This window comes from Enhydra lutris, unplaced genomic scaffold (genome assembly GCF_002288905.1).
Source record: "Enhydra lutris kenyoni isolate GAN:26980312 unplaced genomic scaffold, ASM228890v2 scaffoldscaffold3, whole genome shotgun sequence".
Classification (NCBI taxonomy): Eukaryota; Metazoa; Chordata; class Mammalia; order Carnivora; family Mustelidae; genus Enhydra; species Enhydra lutris.
In genome coordinates this window covers 76,562,224-76,589,630 of record NW_019154087.1, presented here as the reverse complement: position 1 = coordinate 76,589,630, position 27,407 = coordinate 76,562,224, and the positions used below count along the sequence as shown (strand labels likewise).

At 36.7% G+C, this 27,407-nt stretch overlaps 1 protein-coding gene across 2 annotated transcripts in view; it reads right to left on the bottom strand.

Annotated features, from left to right (window-relative positions):
- LOC111156394 (glycine receptor alpha 3) overlaps positions 1-27,407 on the bottom strand; it is a 215,918-nt gene that overhangs the window by 18,492 nt on the left and 170,019 nt on the right. For both annotated transcript variants that reach the window (XM_022517247.1, XM_022517256.1), the window contains exons 6-7: positions 24,818-24,955; positions 13,994-14,208 (exon numbers count right to left, since the gene is read on the bottom strand). In XM_022517247.1, the coding sequence (XP_022372955.1) occupies positions 13,994-14,208; positions 24,818-24,955 (353 nt within the window). The remainder of the gene's footprint in view (positions 1-13,993; positions 14,209-24,817; positions 24,956-27,407) is intronic.

Genomic DNA, 27,407 nt, shown 5'->3' with positions numbered 1-27,407 from the left:
TAAGGAAAGTTTCTATCTCCCACATTAATTTATTTATATCAGTAGAGATGAATAAATAATGATTTTGTTCGATGGGTTAAAATGCATCAACGTCACTATTTTGGTACTCACACTAGACAGATTGGGTCAGTAGGAGCCCCTAGAAGTTAGGTCATGCCTTCCTTTGTTAAGTCTTCATCATGATTTGGGTATTTTCTTACTTTTCTATAATTTTTAGTATCCTTTCTTATTGTATATGTGCATATTACACATGGTGTTACATCATGAAAGTAATACTGGCAAAATCATCACTTTTTGTACTATGAGCATGCGATCATTCATTTTGTTGGGTACCTTAGACATGTCAGTTAGATGTGGGGAGAAAAATTCTCTCATTTGCCAGGAATGAGATTAAGAATGAAAGGTATTTATGTGAAGTAATTTTTTTTTTTTTTAGTTTTTCCTGGGAAATGGACAGTTACTAGAACTTTCCTTCCCCACTGATAGAAACAAATGTCCCTTCCCCAAGAAGATGTGGATTGAAGAGAGCAGAACTCAAGGCTAGATGTAAGCAAAGATGCACTAACTACTTCTTTGGACTCAATGTGTAGTTATCTTAAGGATCAAAACCTTACACTTTGAAAATTTGACTATTTCTGTGCTGTTTGTATATTCTGCATTTTTTTCCTCTTCATTCCTAATATTTAGTGGTATTTTTATCAATATCAACATGTGGAAATCTTGATCAAATTTAGACTGTGGTTTAAAAGGGGGAAAGTGGCTCACTCTTCAGGGGAAATTCTATTTGGGGGAGAAATACAAAAGGTAAGGATAAACTGCTCTCCACCCTTCTCATCTAGCCTTTTCGGTCTTAGGCTCAACTTTGCCCAAGTCTGGTTCAGAATCCCATGGCACTTGGGGGGTTACGTGAACACAGTGCCTTGTCATTGCTGATGCCTTTTCTCTTTCTGTTTAGACTGTGAACTCTTTGAGGGCAGATGTCATCTCTGAGCTATTCACCAGCATAATAATGTTTGGCATGAGTGTACATATTTGCTAAATAAATGGACAGATAAATGAAGGTGTACAATGTTAAAATATGGGGAAGAATGAATCACAGATGATGATTCATGTGAAGATTCACTTTTGAAGTGATGCCGTGTTCATACTTTGGGTTGGATTAATTTTCATTTAGAAAGAGGCCATTTCTTGGGGCACCTGGGTGACTCGAGTCAGTTGAGCGGTTGCCTTTGGCTCCGGTCATGATCTCAGGGTCCTGGGATAGATCCCTGCGTCGGGCTCCCTACTAGCAGAGAGCCTGCTTCTCCCTCTCCCTCTGTCTGCTGCTCTGCCTACTTGCGATCTCTCTCTATCTCTCTGTCAAATAAATAAATAAAATCTTTAACAAAAAGAGAAAGAAAGAGGCCGTTTCTTGATACTTCCAATGGTGTCAACTTACATATGAAATATGCCAACAATGGCGCCCTCTGCATCTCCTCTACTTATTTTAAGTGTGATTTCTGTTGATCAGAATGACCTCTACTGAGCTAAGACAGGTATACCCTCTTTTTATTCCAGTGTTGTGCTAAGTGTCCAATTGTTTATAAAATATAGATTTAGACTTCATAAGTTCCAAAGTTATGCCGGTAATCTTTGGCTGCCCTCAAATACATATTGTCCTGAAAGATATAATGCAGATTTCAAAAGTGCTGTCTCAAGCTACACCATTCCTGGAAGAAAATGACTCAGAAAGTATGCGCTCATTCTTTAACAACCTGAATCTATAATGACATGAACCAGAGATAAATCAGAAATTCAATTTCCATATTAATCCAATGACTATCTCCAATGACAGCAGAGATATGCAAACATCATTTATGCCTGCCAGGGTTCTGCTAGTTGTGAACAACTCCCGAGTGTTGAGCCTAAAGGGACTCTTTCCCCCTCCTCTTCTCTGACTTCTTTCATCAATTTCAGCTCTTTTTTCTCCTCCTCCACCCTCACTGTCCATCCAGATGCAGCAAGCTTGGGACTTGGGAGGTTTGGAACTCTAGGGCTAATAACTAAGATATGGACAACAGTTCTTACTTGAGCCCATGCCCAACATACTCATGACATACAACACACCCCAGTATGATTCAGAATTACAGCCTTCTTTCCATCCCTACTGGTTGCTATTCTTTGGGGCATTCTCACTCCAATCTGGTTCATTCTTCTGGACCACCATGTCAATAGTCCCATTGTCCAGTGTTCTGTTCGAGCCCTGATTCAATTTTAAGCAACAATCTTTCCTCAATATTACTCCTCAAACACAAAAGTATGAGAAAATAAAACCTAAACATTTATTAATTAGATGCACCAGTCAGAAGAACTTTTGTCCCGGAGATGTGTTTAGAACCACCATATTGAAGACTGCTTCTATCTTGGAGCTCACTCTCACCATGGCTCCCATGACCCAGGTTCTTCAGGTTTCCCTCCCTCAGGTCTACCACACTCTACTTTGTGGGCCCTACCTCCTTGTCTTGAGTTTCTCAGAGATACAGTCTTCTATTCTAACTCTGAAGTTTCTCATGAGTCAACATCATCTATTACCATGGATTCAATTCCTCCTCTGTGCTTATGGCCTCCAGATCTCTCTTTGCTGATTAGACACTTCTCTAGTTAGGTTCTTTCCTGACCACCTTTGGATGATTCACACACCTCATATTTACTCATATTTATGAAAGTTAATGAATCTCTACCAGATTCCACAAGACAAGCAGCAAACAAACACAACTACATCCTCCTCCTCATTGAAATGTTACACTGTGTTGGCAGTTGTTCACCTCACACTAAGTCTTCTCATTCTCTCATATCAACGACCCAGCCCTGTTAACTATACTTTCTTACTAAATCTCAAATTTATCATTTTCCATTTTCCATCCTTCCTACTGCCATTCTAGTGATCTCAACCACAATGATCCTCTTCTTCAGTCCCTCAAATCTATCCTTGACACAACAATAAATGATTATTTTAAAAGACAAATCCTGGGGCGCCTGGGTGGCTCAGTGGGTTAAGCCTCTGCCTTTGGCTCAGGTCATGATCTCAGGGTCCTGGGATCGAGCCCTGCATCGGGCTCTCTGCTCAGCAGGGAGCCTCCTTCCTCCTCTCTCTCTCTGCCTACCTCTCTGCCTACTTGTAATCTCTGTCAAATAAATAAATAAAAATCTTTTAAAAAATAAATAAAAATAAAAGACAAATCCTTCTACTTAAAACTCTTCATTTGTTTTTAATTAATTGAAAGTCTCAAGTCTGTTTTCTGGTGTATAAAGCCCTTCATGATTGGCCTCCAACTTACTTCTCTTATTACTGGCATTGAATCCTTTTTCTTTTCATTCATTGAGCACCATTGATGTACCCAAGTTTGGTTCTTAGTGTTGTAGTTATGGAGATGAGTAAGAAAAATAAGATCCATCTTAAATGGAACTCACTTTCAATTTGGGGGAAAACATACAATAAAAACACAAAGATAATTTTTTAAAAAGTGCAACAGAGAAACCACAATGTGGTGAAAGGGAAGAGAAGAACAGGGTGAAGGGGGCTATGTTATATGGGGAGGGTCAGTGATGGGTCCTGAGGATATGAAAATTATAACTTATGCCACCTTTTCACTTCCTTATTATACTAACTATTCTTCCCTTCTTTTATTTTCTGGAACCTGAAAGCAACTGACAAACAATTGACAGCAGCTTTTATTCCCTGTTATTTTTATCTAGAAAATACCTTCTTTTGGGTAACTGCCATTTGTCCTTCAGCTCTCAGCTTAGACAACACATTATTAGGGAACCTTCTCCAAATGCCAGGACAGGCTCTCTCACCTTCCTACCTCCCCTTTCCTCCACTTTTTCCAGGTCACTCATTACAACTGTAATTATATTTATTTGTAAGCCTGTCTTACAAAATGACTGCTGGATAGCACCATTTGAATGTCCCACCTTCAGTTAACTATTCTATTCCACAATCCCTAAGTGCTTTCTAGTTTTCAAAAACTTTGGTTAAGGAGATACAAAAATGAGTATGTTCTTGAAGATTTCAAAGTGAAATGTCTATACTGATACTTTAACAAATTGTGTCTAAGCAAACACCAAATAATTCATCTTATTATTGACTTTGCTCCACTGTTCTGACACGATCTGTTTATGTATCTTTCTCTTTTTAGGCTAATATAGCCCATGAACTATGACAAAGGCCAAGTCTTATTCTTCTTGGTATTTCTAAGATCTAGACTGTTCGTCATACTATGTGCTCTCAGGTCATGTTGAATTGACTGAGTCACATGGAATGACTTCAAATCACTGGCCATTTATTTTTAGAGAAATAATTATAATAATTAACATGTCAGGAAATGCTCTTGGTAGTGTCCATGGAACTACTGAGTCTTCTTAGTAGTTGTCTAAAAATAACACTTTTAATCCTCATAATCACTGAGGAAATTATCCCCATTTTAAAGATGAGATTTAGGCACAGTAAAATAACTTGCTAAGTGAAATAACTTGTCACATAGCTACTGTTATAGACTGGATATATTCTTCCAAAATTCAGATGTTGAAATCTAACCCCCAAGGGGATGGTATTAGGAGATGGGGCCTTTGAGAGATGATCAGGTTGCGAAGGTAGAGTTCTCATGGATGAAGTTTGTGCCGTTGGAGAAAGGGTCCCAGAGGACTCCTTTGCTCCTCTACCATGAGGGAACACGGCTAGAGGATCACCATCTGTGAGCCAGGAAGAAGGCTCTCACCAGACCGTGAATCTGCTAGTGTCTTGATCTTGGACTTCTCAAGTCCCAGAACTGTGGGAGTAAATGTCTGTGGTTTATAAGTCACCTATTCTATGGTCTTCTGTTGTAGGAGACTGAATCAATTAAGACAGCTACCAAGTTGCAAAGCTAGAACTGAATACAAGTGATCTCACTCCAAAGCCCATAAACTTAACTATTACTTTTTGTTCTCTGCATTTTAATATTCCAGCCTCTTTAACTTTTATCTAATAATTAAGACTAAAATCAGCATGCAGAATACATATTGTAAGGTCCTCTTTATTTGCTGGTTCTGATCCTAAAATCTGGCAAACAACTTTCTAGAAGGCAGTGTAGAAAAGGAGACATGAGCATTGTATTTACCACATAAAAACAAACTAGTTGCTCTGAGGAAGCAAAACTAGATCAGGAAAACATTTTATCTTCTGAAATGCAATGAAAGTCCCTTCGACAACACTCTTACATTAATTATAATGAAGTGTTTTCTTCATGAGCCGGGAAAACCACTGCATACTTGCCATGTCATAATCTAAGAAGACATCATCTTGATGAATTATCATTTGAGTAAGCAGAGCTAGGTTAATGCAAGGCCTTGTTTTTTTCATTCTAAAAATGTTTCATAATGTAGGGAAAGGAATATAAGCTTCATTATGTTCTATAGACTTCTTATGTCATTTTTTTCCAGAAAAATTATGCATTCATTCTATTTTTAGTATTAACATTAGAAAATAGAGACAGTCTGTTTTTTGTGACCCAATTATATACATATATATATAAATATATAAATATATATAAACAAATATATATATTTATATAAACTTATATACCAAATGTAGATACGTGTGTGTGTGTGCGTATTCCAAATATGGATATATGTGTATATATTGTCCAAATATAAAATAATGATGGATTTTATCATTATCAGTCATCCTGACTATAAAGACCAGAATCCAATTATCTCAACCCTAGGAAACAATCATGTTCTGAGAGCTCATCTAAGCATGAATTTCTCTACGTCTATCTTTCCAATGATACAAGGAAGTGGGCACAAGGAGGATTCAAGCTAATATAGGATACAGGAACCAAAAGTCCTAAAATTTCACTGGCTTGAAATAAAGAACAATAAAGGATACTGCATGTCCACTTTGAGTGGTAATTCTTCTCACTGTGTTTCTCACTGACCTCAGCTGGCAGGGCGATCACTATCTGGAACATTGGCAGCGGCAACAGTCGAGGAAAACTGGGCCCTGATGGGACTCATGTTGGTTAACAAATTACTCCAGACCAGAAGTGGAACTGATCATTGTGCTCAAAACCCATGAGCCAGCACTACTCCCAGACCATCCCTACCATGCAACAAAGAGGTACAACCCTACCCTCTGCCTGGGGAGAAGACAAAACCAGCATGAGTAGCAGAGGGAGTAGGAGTGGGAAGGTTTCCACTATTTTTATTTTTGAAACAGGAACAAGGATCCTAGAGGCACATAATTGAGGATAGTGTGGATTATGATCTGATCACTATTTATGATATCTTCCTAGAGAACTACAGCAGCTTTATTAAACTCACTGCTTTATAAGAAACAAACAAAAAAATGGCTAGTTAATTAAAATACAGCATAGAGCGCAAACCTCCCTTGATCTTCAGCCAAAAATGTCTTCAAACCCTAGTGACAGGTCAAATTTCAGTACAGTCAGTTGTAACGGGGTGTAAAAAATAGAGTCCAGCTAGCATTCTGAAGCACACACTTAATCTAAGAGCGATAATAGGTTGACCAGCTGGTAGAGAGTAAAGATAGGCAGGCTGCAAACCAAAGATAGGCATGGGAATGAGTTTCTTGTGCTGCATCGTATGGAATGCACCCAGCATATAACCATAATGCTCAACTCCATCCCTTAATATCTACACCAGAACAGTTTGTGGTGTAACTTATATGTGCCTATGCTCTCTGAAGCCATTTGATTTTTGTGTTCTCTAATTCAGAAGAATAGACGAGTTGCATTTATCCCAGACAATCCTTCATAAATACATTTACTTTTATGCTAACTTTTGGTCAGATTATCGAGTGGCAACATTTCAGAATACATTCCTTTATAAGTACATTGGGTGAATTGTGTTACAAACATGGCACCAAATGGTATAACCAAGAAGCCTGGCAAGATTCATGCCTTTACCTTACCCTGCATCAATGTGGTTAAATGGATTGTTTCCTGAGACCGGTAATGCATCAGACTACAGCTCATAGATGACAATGCATTAGTGGGTAAATATTTATTAGATTATAACCCAGACTACTTATTTATAGTAAATTATACTTATTAGATTATAAATTATAACCCAGACTACTGTGAGTAAAGAGCTTATAGAAAGAATTTTAAAATGCATTTACAAGGAGCACAACTTAAATTTAAGACTAAGGTCATCGATTCAACCAGAAACAGGAGTTGGCCTCACAAAATCGCATATAAACTTACATGTTGACGCTCCAGACCTGTAAGGGAAGGTACACTTTCCAGGAACTACTTCCAGGTGAATATTTTGTCAATTCTCTTCTCAATCTAAATTTGCTTTTTATTTGAGAAAGAGGCATAACAAAACATCACAGAGTATTGCTTTTTATTAGCTAAAATAGCCCTTCACCAGGATGATCTTTCTCCCTTTAATGACAATCAATCCTGATGGAGGCTCCCAGGTCCTTAGAATTGTCAAGGAAACTGTGAGGAGCAGTTCTGTCTGAGGGATGGACAAGTGACTCAAGCATTCGACCAGATGCTTTTCTTCTGAGATATGCTAGAAGATTTCCTGCTTGAGTGCTACTTTTTTCTGAGGATTTTATTTCACATCACAATGATGATCCTTAATCTTGATTTTGTAAAATCCAGAATGTAGTACGTTTAATCTCACATTTCTCCCTAGTGTAAAGCCTGTATGAGAACTTTGTGTTCTGTCATTTTTCTAGGAAAAAATATTAGTTGCAAAATCATTTTGAGCTTCCTTCCAGACCTAAAGCGAGAGAGAGGCAAGGAACAGAATAAACAATGTTTTAGAAACAAGTGTTAAAGGAGAATGAAGTGGCTGTTGAAAAAGTGAAAGAAACTGTCTGGAGGACTGCCTTCTTGAAACATTAGGCAGTGAATCAGACAGCACAAGATTTTGTGAGTTTGGACATTTATTGTCCCAGAGGGCTGCTCACAACAGCAGAGTCCTTCCGATGTCACGTTCATACTGATTACGATCTTCATAACCCTTCGTGAATGAATGATGCTTCGTAAACAATATTTATTTTCCATGTAAAAGTTTTTATTTTAAAAGATGAAATTGTCAGAGAGAAGAGCTGCAGCTTTCCTAAATAATGGACTTGGCCAATCCCTCCAGTCACCAGATAGAAAAGTTCAACCAAAAAAGCTATGGGATTTGGAAAGGTCATCTTGTTATCTCTGACTTCTGCTTCAGTTCTGAGAGTTTGGCCATCCTCTCTTCTACAGGACAAGGCTCTGATGTTTACCATTTATATGCAACTATGAAATCTAGATATCACTACCAATGCTTCTGAGGTGCATACGATCAGTTACTGGGATTTCTTAATATATTATCTTTTTTAACTGTTCCATTAAGGTTGAATTCTGTGACTTCTGTCTCCTCTGCATTTTTGTACTGGAGGCTTTGTATTTCTATAACATCAACTTTATTTTAACCATATTCGCTTCATCGCTGAGGTCAAGACCTTCACTGACAACTTTACACAGGAATTACAAAGACAGAGAAAGTGTGTTAGTTGCTTAACAATACTGATGTTGGGAGCATGTTTGTTATTCCATTGGTGAAGGGGAGTTTTCCATCTATTTCTGTCCAGAGGGTTTGGGGTATGAATTCTAGGATATGCGTGAATGCATTAAAGGGAGTTTCTGACATTATTTAAGTAAAATTGTCTCAAAGTGGCATATAGTTGTTTTGTTTTTAAATATAGTTTGATGCCAAAACCATTGTATTATATCATATTTTTAAAAATTAAAATTTGTGATTTGATTATATACTTTTTCCTAATTGTGGCATCAGACTGAAGAATTTAGGCAGTGGCTCTGCCTCTGTGTCACCTACAAAGGACATGCTTGGTAACTGTTAATTTTCAGCTTAGTGAAATCTAGTAAGCCTAAAAAATGTAGGTTCCAACATTAAATGTAGAACCAGAGATATCTTTCAATTTCTACCCTTCTTATTATAGGACCTACCTTATGTTTAGGAATTATCTGTTTACAGATAATAGATAAAACACTAATAAATTTGGATTACATTCACATGCATTATAGTCTGTGATTTTTAACAAAAAGGGAATGAATAAATGATTCTTTCATTTTCTATACTTTTTTCTTTTTCTCTCTTTTCCCTAAGTGGATTTAATATGAAACTAAATTATTAGTATATTCAATGCATTTTTAAAAAATTAAATCTATTGCTCACATCAAATATGGTATTATAACTTACATATGATTATTAAAATTCTGTCACATTAAGAAATTAAAAATGAGGGGCACCTGGGTGGCTCAGTGGGTTAAAGCCTCTGCCTTCGGCTCAGGTCATGATCCCAGGGTCCTGGGATCGAGCCCCACATCGGGCTCTCTGCTCAGCGGGGAGCCTGCATCCTCCTCTCTCTCTCTCTGACTGCCTCTCAGCCTATCTCTATCTGTCAAATAAATAAATAAAATCTTTAAAAAAAAAAATTATAAATGAACCAACTTGTACCATATTTGTACTGAACTTAACTGAAATAATTTTAGTTAATTATATTTAGAATAAATATTAGAATGTTGCACTTAAATGGTGAGGACCAAAACATTACTGACAGTAACAGTTATTGTTGTATTAATAAGATTATTATGTAGCCCCTCCCCCCTCATTTATATTACTGCCAACATTTACAGCTTACTCTCCTTTAAAAGTGCAGGGGTTTTTTGTTTGTTTGTTTGTTTTTTGAGAATGAGTATTAACTAGATAAGAACACAATAGTCAGTATAGGTCTTCCAGTTTTCTTCACATCCCTGTCTTTTCAGTGTAATCTCACATAGAGATTTTGTGTGCCCACACAGCGATGGTATCTAAATAAAAATATAATAGTTCAATTGATATTTTCTAACATTTATAATCACTTCTATAATTGATGTCTTTAGGAAGAGAAAACAATATAAAAGCTATTGTTGTTGTGTCTTCTAAAACTAATGTTTTCATTATACTATAAGGTAAATACATACAACATTTTAATTTTTTTCATTAATCTGGTGATTTTCAGGGGAAAAATATGGTTCTACACAAAAGTAACTCAATTGAGTTTTTATATTCTTTTAGAAAGATATGAAAAAAATGACAGACGACTAAGTAAATGTTTAAAAGTTCTTGTCTTTAAATATATGCATGATATTTACTCAGTAGACACATACATGGTATGATTTAAGTTCTGAGGATAGAAACATGTAAAAGACCTTTTGTTCTCTCAAAAATCTACTCCTGATGGGTTTCACAGACAAACTGAATGGGGAAAAAAGTTAAAAGAAATTATTTGAGATAAATAGCTTTTGGTGCAGAATTTGAGATTTTCATAGGCTACAGGCTTCTGGGTGTCTGTGAAGTATTTAACTGATTATCCACATTTGCAATTTCAAGTGTTTCTTATTTTCTAACATTTAGAAATGAGGTGGCCATGTTGGTCGGAGCAAAGTAGGAGAAATTCACATAGAACTTTCCAGGAATCCTTCTCTCGTTCCTCTCTCCATACCTTTTTTCCTCTTCTTGTTTTCTTGAGTATTTACTAATATGGCAAAGTCTTATTTACCCAAATGCCGCCATGGACTCCTGCCTTTCCCTTACTCCTCCAGGTCCAGTTCATGAGCAAATTCTGTTTCACTTCCAAATGTTTTCTTTAAAATACCCACCTCTTTCTAAATTTATCTCCTATTTTCCACCTCTACTGTTGCCAATCTAGACAGACCAACGTCTGCTCTAGACTCTGATAGCTTGCTTGGCAGTTTCTCTGCTTCCACGTTCACCCTTCTATCTGATCTTCAAATAAAAATCAGAATGATTACTTCTCTCTTTAGAATCTCCTTAAGTCCAATCAAAATAAACCTGATCTTTATCAAGGTTTAGAAAACCCTCCATTGACATGGCTCCACGATCACCATTTTTTCTCACTCGTTGTGTTCTAAGCACACAGTGTTAGGGGGTGTCCCTAGCTTTATACAACTATGAAAAATTGCTGGCGATAGAAGTATTGTCATCCTCTCCTGGTCACCTAATGCAGGCACCACAGGAATGTCAAAGAGCTCCATATTCCAATAATTGAATCACAGGAATCTTCTTGGTTTGGGCCATAACATGCTTGATTTATTATGACACTGTAAAGGACAATGCAGGAGGAAATATCAGAGAGGAATCTGAGCTCTGTAGTTCTCAAGGTGCTGTTTAAGGTATATCCTTTGAGATTTTCTACCCTAAGTTTTACTTGACTGATTTCCAAACTCCTTTGTATCCTGCAGGAGACGTATTGGCATACAGCCTAGACAAAATACTAAGCAGTTATAATAAACTAATGATTTACTGTTTCGTCCTCCTCTGTCTGATCATCTTCTATTGGTTTCCTGAATTTCATTTTGTTTTCCTACTTCCTAGATTTCGTCAGTAAGAGGATGATGGATAATTTCAGTGGCAAGACTTTTAGGTATCTGAGGGTTCTTTTGTGAGGTTGAGAATAGAGCGGATCATAAGGTATATGATTTAGCCATCTGTTCCTAAAGGCAAGTGTGGCCCCTCACCTCTTGCCTTTCTAGCCCCACCAAATCACAGAATCAGAATTGCATTTTTTAGATTTTTCTACCTTTTGGAATTGTCCTTTCCAATAGATTAATTCTTCTTGTTTATCCTGGGTCTTCAGTGTCTTCCTGAATATTCCTGAATTCTAATGTACATAGCTGAATATGCTCAACCTCCCATTCCCTAACTATCACAAAACCTAAAATGAGGGCGCTTGGGTGGCTCGGGTGGCTCTGGTGGTTAGACATCTGCCTTTGGCTCAGGTCATGATCTCCAGGTCTTGGGATCAAGCCCCACATCAGTCTCCTAGCTCAGTGGGGGGGGGGGGGGGGGGGTCTCCCCCCCCCCCCCCCCCCCCCCCCCGGCGGGGGGGGGGGGGGGGGGTCTGCTTCTCCCTCTCCCTCTGCCTCTCCTCCTGCTTATGCTCTCTCTATTTCTCTTAAACGAATAAATAAAAAATCTTAAAAAAAACCAACACAACAAACCTAAAATGATATGGTCACTCTCTCTTAAGATATCATTTTGTTAATGAATTATTTTTGTGTGTCAGACATAAATCTGTTATCACATTTCCAGTGGTCATTGTCTCTATGATCTGAGAAATATAGAGGATTTGTGTACACTTAGGTATATAATTGAGCTCATAGTTGAAAATTTATTCCTTCCCTGAAATCAGAGTGAAATTAATGATTTTTAAAAATCTTTCCTATGTCTTAAGAAAATGAAGCCATTCCAAGATTTTCTTTCCTTTAAAAAACAAAAACAAAAAACTTATGTCTTCATCCTGTTTGTTTGTTTTTTTTAATGTGTTGCTTTCTTTGTTTCTGCCTCCTTCACTCTGATCTCCATGCTCTCCTAATTCTGCCTTAATGTTTGTATTCAAATGTCTTTATACTCTGCCTCATAGAAGCTGTAGCTTTCTGAAAGGAAGCATTTTGTTCTCTTCTCTGGTTGACAACTTATTGAATGAATGAGCCTTCATTTCTGTTTAGCATTTGGGGAAAATCAATGAGTAAACTGGCAATTTCCTTTACAAACCGACTATGGAACTTCAACTATTATTCAGAATCCTTGAGATATTCATATATATATGTAAGCATTGGGACTTATTAATATTATAAATAAATTTGTAATTTTCACCTGAACAATATTTTATAAAGCACTAGTTGAAGTGGAAATTAAGTATTAAGTTGAAAATTCAATTATTAATAAAAGTAATTTTATTTTGCAAGACAGCCATTAAATTTTATCTAGGCAGTGTGAACATTGTTAAATATCAAGTTTTTCCTATCTGAAGTAACTTTTTAGTGATAAAATGTCCTGCCATCAACTTTTGTTTATTTAGGTACTTTATCCTAATAAATCGAATCATGCAATGCAATTCAATGTAGGAGTTAAGGAAACCATGACAATAGACTTATAATTCACTTGGCATTACAAGTATATAGCATCAAATGCAGAAGGAAAGTTAATATAATTTTACTATATCTACATCATTGTAATGAAAATAATAGTGAAGCTTGTTGGAAGCTAGACAGGATTACTTAATTTAGATAGCAGAAATTTTTCTTAGAAGTCATCCATGAGGAAAATAATTCTATTGCTATTTGCTAAATGGATTAAAAGAGCTTCCTATGTTTTATTACAGCATACGTTGTAAAAAGGAATATTGGGGTTTTTTTACAAACCTCATAGAGAGAACAGTTTATTTTAATTCTGACAGCTCCACATGGACTAAAATCATGATATTAGATAAGCTTTCCTTTTCATTGACCTATGGCAACTTAAAAGCCAAAAGGGGGGAAAAAATCCATAAAAATAATAAGTGCTGGGGCGCCTGGGTGGCTCAGTGGGTTAAAGCCTCTGCCTTCAGCTTGGGTCATGATCCCAGGGTCCTGGGACTGAGCCCCACATCGGGCTCTCTGCTCAGCATGGAGCCTGCTTCCTCCTCTCTCGCTGCCTGCCTCTCTGCCTACTTGTGATCTCTTTCTGTCAAAAAAAAAAAAAAAAAAACTTAAAAAAAAAAAATAAGTGCTATCCACAGCATTATGGGCACCTTTATACAATACTTGTGGGAGTGTAACTGCTGTAAATTTTTCTGGAGGGATATTTGGCAATACGTATCTGTACGTATGGTCATCAGTGTAGTGATTCCAGTTGTAAGAATTTATACTAAGGAAAAAACGCAAAATATATGTAAAGCTATACACACACACGTATATATTCATGAATATAACATTCATCATATAAATATTTATTATTGTGTAAGTCCTAATAGTGAGTAAGCATATTACTATAACACATCCATGCAGTAAGACAAAAGTTGATAATTGTATATATATGAATTTTCTATGTAAAAGTATTAAATATCTATAAATATTTGTGCAAATATGAGTGTGTGTCCATTTAGTACACTTACCTTTGGTAAGGACGCTCGCGATCCCGAGCTCTGGGTGGTCATGGTCAGCACAGTAGTTATTCCCAAGGCTACCCTGGCTGGCGCAGCATCCATATTGATCCAGAATGAAACCCAGGAGAGAATAACGATCAGGAGACTGGGAATGTACATCTGGATCAGGTAGTATCCCATTTGTCGTTCAAGATGGAATCGCACTTCTATACATGTAAATTTTCCTAATTGGTTGTAAAATAAATGCATTAGTTGGTAAAAATAGGTCTTTGTGATGACATCAAATGTCACATTTCCCCCCCACATTGTGTCCTAAAATTTTCCACTACAATGTAAAGGGGTCTTAAATCACATATGCAAATTGGTTTCTGAAAAAATATTTTTCTTATTTTTCTGCTAGCATATGGAAGCAACGTAAGAGTACACTTTCCAGAAAATAGTGTGTCATTTTATGACTTCACGTTTGGTTAGCATTTCATACTTTGAAAATACTCAATGTTATATCATTTTACTTGATTCCAGCAATCGTTTCTGAGATAGGAGAAATGCATATCTAATGTCTAAAGACTGTCCTTACTCATTCATTCTGTCTGGTACTTCTTAGTACTTATTGGGATCCAGGTGCTATTTGTTCCAGAGGCCTTTACATTTACTTTAAAGTATGTGCTAAAGGATAAATTCAATTAAAGATGAATAATTCCTTAAATGTCATTCATGTAAGTTAATTTATGCATTAATAATTTGGAAACTATTAATGCAAAAAAGGGCAAAACATGTTGTTCTCTATCAATAAATCTGAACATAATTTAAAAACACAGCTACTAAAAAACCCTGAGATATACATGTTCTATATATTCATGCCCTATGACTCCATTTTGGTAAGTAAGTAATAGAGAAATAAATTATGTCTTAATTAACCATTTTGTTGATATCCCTGTTTATCCTCTGGTTATACTCCCTACTACCATGACAATGTTATCTCTCCTTAAAATAATTGTTTATCTGAATAAACCAAATCTTGGTTTTTATTCTCTCCTTATTCTAACTATGTTAAGAGGGATAAGGTCAGTGAATTAACATGCTGATCTTTTTAGGTGACATTTTCTGATCCAGTTGTGAAAGAGAACCAAAGAGCACAACCAAGAAGCTTGCTAGGGTATTTTTAGATCGGTTTCAGTGCACAACTTCCAGGAGTGTGGCTTGAGCCACGTGCTGCTGTGATGCAGGGGCACACCCAGTGGATCAAGGGATGGATGAGAGTCCAGGGCTTAAAATTCCTAAAAAGGTTTCAGAAACTGGGAAAGTTGGATTCCACTCTTAGGTGTTTAGGGATCAGAAACATACAAGTAAGCTATCTATGATCCTTTTATCAATTTACCAACTACATACAGAATGCCTAAAAATTCTTGAAATATATGAATTACTTTAGATTTTTAAGATTCTATTGAAATACAAAATTTTTTAAAATAATGAAATAGGGCAAGAATAATTGAGCTATTTTCATGACATCATCATTAAATTATCCAAGTAACCTCAGGGCGCCTGTGTTGGGGTTAATGTAGAGCATGAAGGCATGAAATAATACGGCTTGCTGAACGGTAACATGAGGGTGAATATGAAAGGCCACTGAGGGAAGGTTTGGGAGAAGGGCGTGGGCCTTTGGCATATGGACACCTGCGTGACTGCTCTGCCCTGAGAATGCTGCGGAGAGTTGCCTTCCCGAAGCTTCCTCAGCCCAAACAGACACCCTGTGATCCATAATGCATGCATTGTCCCTCAGTCTATGTTTAGCAGAACTCCTTGAACATGCAGATTAGCATATCGTATCATTCCAGCAAACAGATCCTCCTAGTTACAGGAAGACTGCCCGTCACACATTACTTGCTTGAGAAACAGTGATAAAGATTTACAATTATCCTGAAGGACCAATAAAGGTGGGAACAAGGAAGAGCAAAGGGTCTTTGTCTCTGAGCATTGACCCCCTCTGCACCCTCCTCCCCCCGCCATCTCCCTTTTTTCACAGCAAAGTGTAGAGTAATGTTTCATCCGCTGGTACAGGAATTACTGGCCATTCCCAGCATGCCTGGGTGGCACAGTCGGTTTAGTGTCCAAGTCTTGGTTTTGGATTAGGTCATGCTCTCAGGGTCATGGGAGCAAGCCCCCCATCAGGCTCTGCACTCAGTGTGGAGTCTGCTTAAGATTCTCGCTGCCTCTCCTTCTGCTCCTTAACCCCTTCCAACCTTGCACTCTAGCCGACTCATGGGCATGTGTGTGTGCTCTCTCTCTCTCAAATAAATAAATACGTAAATCTTTAAAAAAAAAAAAAAAGAAAAAGAAATTATCCAAGTAATACCATGATGAGATTAGTAATAATTACTGACAGTTTGGGTACTTTGAATACATTCTGTAAAGTTCATGTAATCCTCAAAATATATATATATATATATTCTCATTGTACCTTATAAATAGTGTTTTCATAGCTATCACTGGGAGGAAAAATAATGGTATAGTGTATATATACAAATAAATATATACCATGTGTGTATTTGTGGCTCTAGAGAGAAAAATGAACAAGAGACAAAAGTTCTGACATGCTAATACTAGCACAACAGGACTGGAGCTTCTTCAAGTACATTTATATTTTTACTGTGATTTTACTATATTTTAATTAATTTAATTATTTATTATACTTTTCAGACTTAAAGTTTATTTCCTTCAGGTGATTCAAATATTATTTTGATTAATTGATTCATTTTCTAGTCCAAAAAAAAAAAAAAACCTGCATTCTAGTCTCAATGCTCCTTTCAAAAACAAACAAACAAACAAAAAAAACCTAGAGACAATAAAAAGAATATTACAATTAATTGATAAAAGGACAAATAATCCAATATAAAAGTGGGCACAAAATTAAAAATTTTATATCATTTGAGATATTTATATTTGGTTGTCTGTGATTTGTAATTAAAAGTATACTGGCTGTGGGACACCTGGGTGGCTCAGTTAGTCAAGCTTTGGACTCTGGGTTTTGGCTCAGGTCATGATCTCATCATCATGAGATCCAGCCCCAAGTCCAGTCCTGACTCAGCACCGAGTCTGCTTGAGATTCTCTCCTTCTCTTTCTCTCTGCCATGCCCCCTACTCCCACAGCAATACTGCTTGGCTTGTGTGCTCTCTTTCTCTGTCTTTCTCTCTCTCTCTCTGATAAATAAATAAATAAATAATTTAAGAAAGAAGTATCTTGGCTCCAAAGGATGAAGCAAAAAGGAGAATCAAATTATTAAAATAAGGTATGAAAGAGGGGACATTACTACTCAGAGAAATTAAAGGATAATAAGGAAGTATTATGAATACATTCCAAAAAGTGGAATGTCTTAGATGAAATGGACAAATATATAGAATGACACATATTACTTAATCTTATTCAAGAAGAAATAGAAAATCTGAATAGACCTACAAAAAGTAAAGAGGTTAAATTAGTAATTTTAAAACTTTATAAGGGAAAACTCAAGACCACAGAACTTCTGTTAAATATCTAAAGAAGAGGGATACCTGGGTGTCTCAGTTGGTTAGGCGTCTGCCTTTGGCTTAGGCCATGATCCCAGGGTTCTGGAATCGAATCTGCATTGGGCTCCTTGCTCAGTGGGAAGCCTGCTTCTCCCTCTCCCCCTGCCTGCCACTCCCCTGCTTGTGCTCTCTCAATCTCTGACAGATAAATAAAATCTTTAAGACATAAAAATCTAAAGAAGAATTAATAGCAATCCTTTATAAAATCATCCAGGAACTAGGCAGCATGGAATAATTCCTAACTCATTCAATGAGCTCAGTATTACCCTGATAGTAAAACCAGACAAAGATATCACAGGAAAAAAAGGTATATAGACAATCTCTTGTGAATATAAATGTACAAACCCCAGAGAAATATTAGCAAACTGAATCCAACAGCATATGGGAAGAACTATACATCATAACCAGTCAGAACTTATGGAATGTAAGCAAGTTTGGCCTAATGTAATACAAGTCAGTGTAATACACTATATAAAAAGAACAAAATCAAAAACATATGATCATCTCAATAGAATTAAAATTGTCAAAAATCCAATAGTCTTCCATAACAAACACACTCAACAAACTAGAAACAGAAGATAATTTCCTCAGTCTGAGGAAATTAAGTATGATAAAATAGTTAATGGTGAAAAGCTTGCTTAACACTTAATGGTGAAAAGCTGAATGCTTTTCTACTAAATTCTGGAACAAGGCAAGAATGTCTTCTCTTCCCACATCTATTAAACATTGTATTGAGAGGTTCCAGCCAGGATAATTGGGCAAAAATTAAGGAAAAGTTATTTAAATTGAGAAGGAAGTAGTAAAACTATCTCTATAAACAGAAGACATTACCTTGTACAAAGGAAATCCTGGAGAATTCACTAAAAATCTAGTTGAACTGCTGGGTTCAGCAAGGCTATAGGATACACTATCAGTATACAAAAAATAATCATGTTTCTATACACTAGCAATAAACAATCAAAAAGTTAAATTGAGCAAACAATTCCATTTACAATAAAACCAAATAAAATAAAAGACTTATAAAAAATTTAACAAAAGAAGTTCAGGGCTTCTACACTAAGAAATACAAAGCACAGCTGAACAAAATTTAAAAATTGGAACAAATGGAAAATCATTCTGTAGTCATTAATTAGAAGACGAAATATAGCTAGATCAGAATACTTCCCATATTGCTCTACAAATTCATTGCAATCTCTACCAAAATTTCAACTGGCTTTTACGCAGAAATGTATGAGCTGATCCTAAAATTATTATGGCAATGCAAGAGACCTAGAATAACCAATATAGCCCCTAGGGTAAAAAGAACAAATTTGGTGGACTCACATTTCCCCATTTCAAGACCTGCTACAAAGCTATAACAACAAAATAGGATAATGTCATAACCATAGATATGCAGATCAATGGAATAGAATCGGAAGTCCAGAAATAATAATTTATGGTCAACTGATTTTTAATAAAGAACTAAAGCTATTCTATAGGGAAATTATGGTCTCCTCAGCAGATGGTACAGGGAGAACTTTGTATTCACATGCAAAAGAATGAACTTCCACTTTATCTCATACTATTCAAAGTGGATCATAGACCTATATGTAAATTCTAAGCTACAAAATTCTTAGAAGGCATAGGAGTTAATCTTTATGATCTTAGGTTAGGCAACATTTTTTTTTTTTTAGTACGTTACCAAAATCACAAGTAACAAAAGAAAAAAAGTGATAAATTTGGCTACCTCAAAATTAAAAGTTTTTGGCTTCAAATGACATCATTAAGAAAGAGAAAAGATGGGGTGCCTGGGTGGCTCAGTGGGTTAAAGCCTCTGCCTTGGGCTCAGGTCATGATCCCAGGGTCCTGGGATCGAGGCCTGCATCAGGCTCTCACTCAGCAGGGAGACTGCTTCCTCCTCTCTCTGCCTGCCTCTTTGCCTACTTGTGATCTCTGTCTGTTGAATAAATAAAATCTCAAAAAAAAAAAAAAAAAAAAGAAGGAAAGAGAAAAGACAACATACCAGCTGGGGAAAAGCATCTGTAAATCAATATAAAAAGAGAAATAACTGACTTAGAAAATGGGCAAGGGAATCTAGTAAATATCTTTTTCCAAAGAAGATATGCAAATATCAATAAGCAAATGAAAAGATGCTCATCCTTACTCACTAGGGAAAATGCAAATCAAAACCACAATGAGATGGTACTTCACTCACTAAAATGGCTGTAATAAAGAAGATAGACAGTGACAAGAGTTGGTTAAGATGTGGAGAAACTGGAATCCTCATTCATTGTTGAAAGGATTGCAAAAGAGTGTGAATACTTTGAAAAAGTTTGGTGACATAGATTTACCATATGATCCAGCTTTCCACTCCTAATTCCATATGCAAGAGATATGACATACATCACCCCAAAACTTGTATGTGGGTGTTTGTAAATGGTCCAAAGTTGGAAATACCCCAAATGTCTAGCACTGGTGAATGAATAAACAAAATGAGGTATATCTATCCAATAGAGTACTATTTGGCAATAAAAAAATGAAGTAGTGAAATATGCCACCAGGGGGATGAATCTCAAAACATTCTTCTAATTTAAAGAAGACTATCACAAAGACCACATATGATACCATTTATATAAAACATCCCCAAAGTATAAAGCTATAGAGACAGAAAGTTAATTAGTGATTGCCTGGAGCTGCTGGATGGGGAGGACTGCTAATGGATATAAAGTTTATTTTTTTTCAGGTGATAAAATATTCTAAGATTAGGTTGGTGATTGCACACTTCTGTAAATATACTAGAAATCATTGAGCTTTATTCCTTAAACAGTGAATTTAAAGGACCTAAATTAAATCTCAATAGAGTTGTTTTTAAAAATTCTTTAGTTACAAGATGAACAAAGTCTGGGGATCTATTATAACATGGTCGCTATAGCTGATAACACTGTACTGTATAACTGAGATTTGCTAAGAGAGTAGAACATAAATATTCTCTCACACACAAAAGGGTAAATGGGCGAGGTGCTGGATGTGTTAACTAACCTGATGGGGGGAATCATTTCACAGGGTATACCTGTGTTAAACCATCCCATTGTACACTCATTATCCTATTATTTTATGTCAATTACACACCTCAGTAAAACTGGTGGACAAAAAGCCTTCTTGCTGATACAGATCTAAAAGAAAAGTTTCCTGTTCAGGGTAAATCTGCTCCCAGGGGGCAGGTTGTAAGTACAGACACATTTTCCAGGTTCAAATCTACTTTTTCTTTATTTTTTTACTCAACAAATATGTATTGGGTGTCTCTGTACTTAAGCAGAGCCCAGAAAACATGGAAATAGAAAGAATAGCTATAATCATTGGTTTTAAAAAACATTTGTTCATAAGGGAAACAACCATAGATAAGTAAACATATAAATTAAAGATAAAATTTTAGACAGTGAAAGCAGTCAGTTGAAGGTGGGATATGGGTGTTTAACATATACTTGTCAGGGAGATGTATATTTGAGCAGTCCTGAAGAATGTGAGAGTATTTGGTTTGGGATAATTTGGGGAAATTGTATGTATGTATAGAAATATGTATGTGGGGTGGGGTGTGGGGTAGCCAGTTGATGGGTATCAAGGAGGGCACATACTGAGATGAGAACTGGGTGTTAGATGTAACTAATGAATCACTGAATACTACATCAAAAACTAATGATGTACTATATGGTGCCTAACTGAACATAATAAAAAAAATAAATAAAACAAAATTTAAATAGCAAAAGAAGAAGTTTTTGATCTTGATGGAAGTCCCAAAAGTTCATTTCGCTTTTGTTTCCTTTGCCTTTGGGGACATGTCTTGAAAGAAGTTGCTGTGACCTATGTCTAAGAGGTTACTGCCTATGTTCTCCTCTAGGATTTTGATAGATTTTTGCCTCATGCTGAGGTCTTTTATCCATTTTGAGTTTATCTTTGTGTATGGTGTAAGAGAATGGTCAAGTTTCATTCTTCTATACATAGCTGTCCAATTTTCCCTGCATCATTCATTGAAGAGACTGTGTTTTTCCCACTGTATATTTTTTCCTGCTTTGTCAAAGATTATTTGGCCATAGAGTTGAGGGTCCATATCTGGGCTCTCTACTCTGTTCTACTGGTCTATGTGTCTGTTTTTGTGCCAGTACCATGCTATCTTGGTGATTACAGCTTTGTAGTAAAGCTTGAAATCAGGCAACATGATGCCTCCAGTTTTGTTTTTCTTTTTCAACATTTCCTTAGAAGTTCAAGGTCTCTTCTGGTCCCATACAAATTTTAGGTTTGTTCCACCTCTTTGAAAAATGTCAGTGTAATTTTGATCAGGATGGCATTAAAAGTATAGATTGCTCTGGGCAGTATAGACATTTTAACAGTGTTTATTCTTCTGATCACTGAGCATGAAATACTCTTCCATCTTTTTGTGTCTTCTTCAATTTCCCTTTTTAAATTTTTTTTAATTTTTATTAACATATAATGTATTATTAGCTCCAGGGGTATAGGTCTGTGAATCGCCAGATTTATACACTTCACAGCACTCACCATAGCACACACCTTCCCCAATGTCCATAACCCAACCACACTCTCCCAACCCTCCTTCCCCAGGCAACCCTCAGTTTGTTTGTCTTCTTCAATTTCTTTCATGAGTGCTCTGTAGTTCCTCGAGTAGAGATCCATTACCCCTTTGGTTAGGTTTATTCCCAGGTCTCTTATGGTTCTTGGTGTTATAATAAATGGAATCAATTCTCTAATTTCCCTTTCTATATGTTCATTGTTAGTGTTGAAGAAAACAACTGATTTCTGTACAATGATTTTGTATTCTGTCACATTACTGAATTGCTGTATGAGTTCTAGTAGTTTGGGGGTGGAGTCTTCTGGGTTTTCTGTATAAAGTATTATGTCATCTGTGAAGGGAGAGAGTTTGACTTCTTCTTTGCCAATTTGAATACATTTTATTTCTTTTTGTTGTCTGATTGCTGTTGCTAGGACTTTCAGTAATATGTTGAACAACAGTGGTGAGAGTGGACATCCTTGTCGTGTCCCTGATCTCAAAGGGAAAGGGAGAAGACATTCGCAAATGACACTACAGATGAAGGGCTGATATCCAAGATCTATAAAGAACTCTTCAAACTCAACACACACAAAACAGAACCACATCAAAAAAAAATGGGCAGAAGACATGAACAGACACTTTTCCAACGAAAACGTACAAATGGCTAACAGACACATGAAAAAATGTTCATCATCATTAGCCATCAGGGAGATTCAAATCAAAACCACACTGGGATGCCACCTTACACCAGTTAGAATGGCCAAAATTAACAAGAAAATAAACAACACGTGTTGGAGAGGATGTGGAGAGAGGGGAAACCTCTTACACTGTTGGTAGGAATGCAAGTTGGTGCAGCCACTTCTTTGGAAAATAACGTGGAGATTCCTTAAGAAATTAAAAATAGAGCTACCCTATGACCCTGCAATTGCACTACTGGGTATTTACCTCAAAGATACAGATGAAGTGAAAAAAAAAAGGGCCATATGTACCCCAATGTTCATAGCAGCAGTGGCCACGGTCACCAAACTGTGGAAAGAGCCAAGATGCCCTTCAACAGATGAATGGAAAAAGAAGATATGGTCCATATGTACAATGGAGTATCATGCCTCCATCAGAAAGGATGAATACCCAACTTTTGCATCAACATGGACGGAACTGGAGGAGATTATGCTGAGTGAAATAAGTCAAGCAGAGAAAGACAATTATCACATGGTTTCACTTACTTGTGGAGAATAAGGAATAACAAGGAGAACATCAGGAGAAAGAAAGGAAAAGTGAAGTGGGGGAAATTGGAGGGGGAGACGAAGCATGAGAGACTGTGGACTCAGAAACAAACTGAGGGTTTTTGGGAGGTGTTAGGAGGGGTGAGCCTGGTGGTGGGTATTAAGGAGGGCACGTATTGCTTGAAGCACTGGGTGTGGTGCATAATCAATAAATTTTGGAACACTGAAAAAAAATTAAATTAAATTAAAAAATAAATAACTAGCAAAAGAAGAAGACAAAGAGCAATTACTAAGCCTTGAAGCAGGAATCAGTGTGGCATATGTAAGAAAACAAGCCCCTGTCGCCAAATTACAGAGTAAGGGGAAAACAGAGAAGAGGGTTTCGGGGAAATAGGTAAGGGATACCACCACGTTTGTCATTCTGTGTTACAGCAGCCCTAGGCAATCAATCCACCAACTTAAACTACCTCTAGAGGCCTCTTAGCATCTCTCTAAAATTTGCTTGTCATTGTAATTGCCCCTATAGAGTTGAGCAAGGACACTGGTATGAACCCGCTTGCCTTTGTCTTTGTGTTGAGATGAACCTTGAACTCCCCACTAAATTAAATATCACTCTCACTGCTGGGTTAAGAAAATGGCAGTGACTTTTTCACCAGATATTGTGACTTGATTAAAGAGATTAAAGAGATTAAAGACCTTGTACAGTGAAAGGTCAAGTCACAGTCCTGGAAAAGGATGAGCTAAAGAGGAATCATAGTTGCCGTAAGGAAATAATAAGAGCAGCAGCTGATGCTAATGAGATGTTGTGGACTAACCGCACTGAAGTGATGACTCATTTGTGGGTGGTTTAACAGGTTTTGTAGGAATAGGTTAGGCAGCAAGAATAGATATTATGAGAATAGCCCGTGCTGGTTGAGAGAAGTGAACAGACCTCATGAATGTGCAAATATCCCATTAAGTCTCTAAGTCCTTGACAGCAATATCTTTTATCGGTCCTCAAAGGTAAAATGCTACTGTGTCAGTGTGAGTAGTAGGTACTTAAGTAACAATAACCTGAAATGCATGAAACTGTAGCCAAGAAGGTTTAAGTAATGAAGCCTTGAAAGAAAAAAAACAAAAACAAAAACAAAACAATTTCTTTTATTATGTTATCAAACACAGTTTATAATGCCCAAGAAGAGCTAAAAAGTACATTTTATTGTTCACATAGAAATTAAAGGAACTTTTTTGGAAACATTAGTATGTAACTATGAGCTTTTGGCAAAAAGAAAAATAAATATAATTGAATACCAAGTACTTCTTTGGTACTATACAAATCAATTATATAACAATATGCACTGAGTCCAAACATCTGTAAATTCCATATGCATTCGTTTTCTGCTCTATGACTATGAAAAACACTGAGCTATAAATACTTAAAATAATTAACCAACCACTATAATTAAGAAACACTGAATATCATAAAACCAGAAGTCATAAGTGTAATAAAGAAAGCTCAACCCCTACCTGTGTTGTAATGTTTAGTGCAGTATCGTAAATCTTTCTCTTCTTTCAGCAGAAACTGGGGCAAAGTGAGTCCTTCAGCCACTTGCACAGGTGCCTCATCTTGCCATTCAAAAATGAGATCATTCATTGTGTACCCAACTAGGCAAAACATAATAAAAATATTTATAACGTAAAAGGGCATTCAAAGAAATCCTTTTTTTTTTAAAGCTGGTACATTTCACATAGGGCGGGGTGACCAGCATCATCTTAACTCAAAAGATTGAGTTAGGCATTGCTCAATTCCATCTCACCAAAGTCTACTGAAGTCTATTCACATAGAATACTCATCAAATAATATAAGAAAATGTAGTAGGTTAATAAAAAGCATAACATGGCATACAGAAACTTCAAAGGACAGGCATATACATTCTTTCCTCGAAATGGGCAGCTCCTGAATTAGTTCAACAATTCATTTTGGTTCCACTCCATCAGATATCCCCTCACCTCCTCTCAAATCATTCAGAGCTCTTTCAACGAAAGGTGAAATTGTCACTGGTTAGGAAAAGACCTAAACTAAAATATCTGTGGGGGAAAGCACCAAGGCTTTTATCTTTCTTGATTTCATCATTAACTATTTTAGTTTATGGCATCTGCTTCTATGTTCCAAGTCCTAAAATTAACAAAATGATATTTTAAATAGAAATGTCAGCTACTCAGAGGAAATCAGAGTACAAAGAAAAATCCACGTAGAGCCATTTGTGGAGGGGGAAACTCTTGCACATACTATCAGTGAATTCAGGATAGAACTAGCTAACGTATTTTGTAAGAAGGAGTCAGCATCTTTTGGTAAATGGAAAATTCGTATTTATACAGGAGAGGTATCTAACAAAAGCAGGATTTCATCTTTTTTTTTCTCCCTCCTCTGAATGAGAAGCTATTGAAATGTACACCCAAAGGTTGCCAGAGGGGGGGGAGACAAAAGCGAATGGTACTTGAGGGGGAAGACTATTGTTACAATGTACAACTACCCAGGAGGTAGAGAGAGAGGATACAGGACTGGCTTTTGACCTAAGTCGAATGGGCTGATTAAGGAAGCAGAAGCTCTAGACTCCTGAAGAAACAAACAAGGGAAATTGTCCCAAACATGTTATCCTGGAGGCAACTTGGTATAGTAGGAAAGAGGCTGTTTAGTGTCTAAAACAGCTGGCATAGAGCAGATTGGGCTAGACAGAGCTATGTCTAGGGAAGGCATGATATGTGAAATTTCATCCCAATTTAGACAGACCAATAGAGAAACTTCATTTTGTTTTTATATTCTAAGGTTTTCTTAGTGTCTTCTGTGAAATGAAATGAGCTCTCTGAGATTCCCTCAAAGACAAGCTCTAGTCTCTAATGCTAGTTATAGGTGGTATGTTTAGGTCCTTGTACTAAATAATTATCCACAGTAAGTGATTTAGGTATGGGAAACTCTTAATCACACTAGGCTACTTCCTTATGGTTCCTAAAATAGTTGTTTGAAACCAAAAAGAAGATACTGAGTTGGTAGGGGGTCATTCTTTTGTTCTGAGTAATTTACTTGGATGGTCAACAAAAATAACTAAATGGTAATTTTGTCTCAGTCATCCTTCAAAAGTAACTTAAAAAAAATCAATACTCTTACACAGTTCAAAGTGTTTTAACTCTTAATGCTTTCGGTTGACAGATCTTTATACAAGTCTGAGGATGTGAAGGAGAACAGATTGGCTAATGAGATCAAGGTGGTGAGTTGAACTGTCATGTACCATAATCAATTTCATAACAAGAAATACTTTATTCATGGAACAAAGAATCAATCCTAATTTCAGCCAACAATCTCATATGGTAACTGCAGGGAAACATGTAAACAAATAACTCAATGCAACCAAACATTTGTTTCTTCAAGGATTTATTTGGTACCAACTGTATGCAAGTCATCCTGCTAGGCACATGGCCAGAAGAGGTGTTATTACAGGACAGAAAATTAGTAGCGTGGGAAGGGTCCAAAGTACTATGCGCATTCAGAAGAAGGACATATGATATCCACTTAGGCCTTGTTTGAACTAGACCTTGAAGCAAGACAGTGGCTTCATATAAAGAATGTGAGAAAAGATAAGGTACTCAGGCAAAGAGAACAGTGTAATTAGTTGAAAGAAACTGCAAATTTCCCTGGTTTATAATAGGAATAGAAATAGCTTCATTTGTCTGGAGCCAGTGTGCCTGAAGGAACAGAGGGAATGAAAAGATACATTAAGGTAAGATTGTGTGAATTTTAAATTCCAGGTTGAAAACTTTGATTTCTCAAAATTCCCTGTGGGCAATGATGAATAATTCGAATCTTTCAAGCAGGGGAGTGACATGACAAAGATTCTGCTTTAGAGACAGAAGCATCAAGATCCACTCGTGAGATTTGCAAGGTGCAAACAACTTTCACAATCGTAACAAGACATTTGCCTTTTTCTTTGTGTTGGCATTTGCCCTGATGGTGAAAAAACAATGGGAGGGTAAAACTTCAAATGCTTTAGCAAATTTACAGACAGTGACCACAAACTGTGTTGGGGGTTATTGTATTTGTTACCACCATATCTTGCAGTGC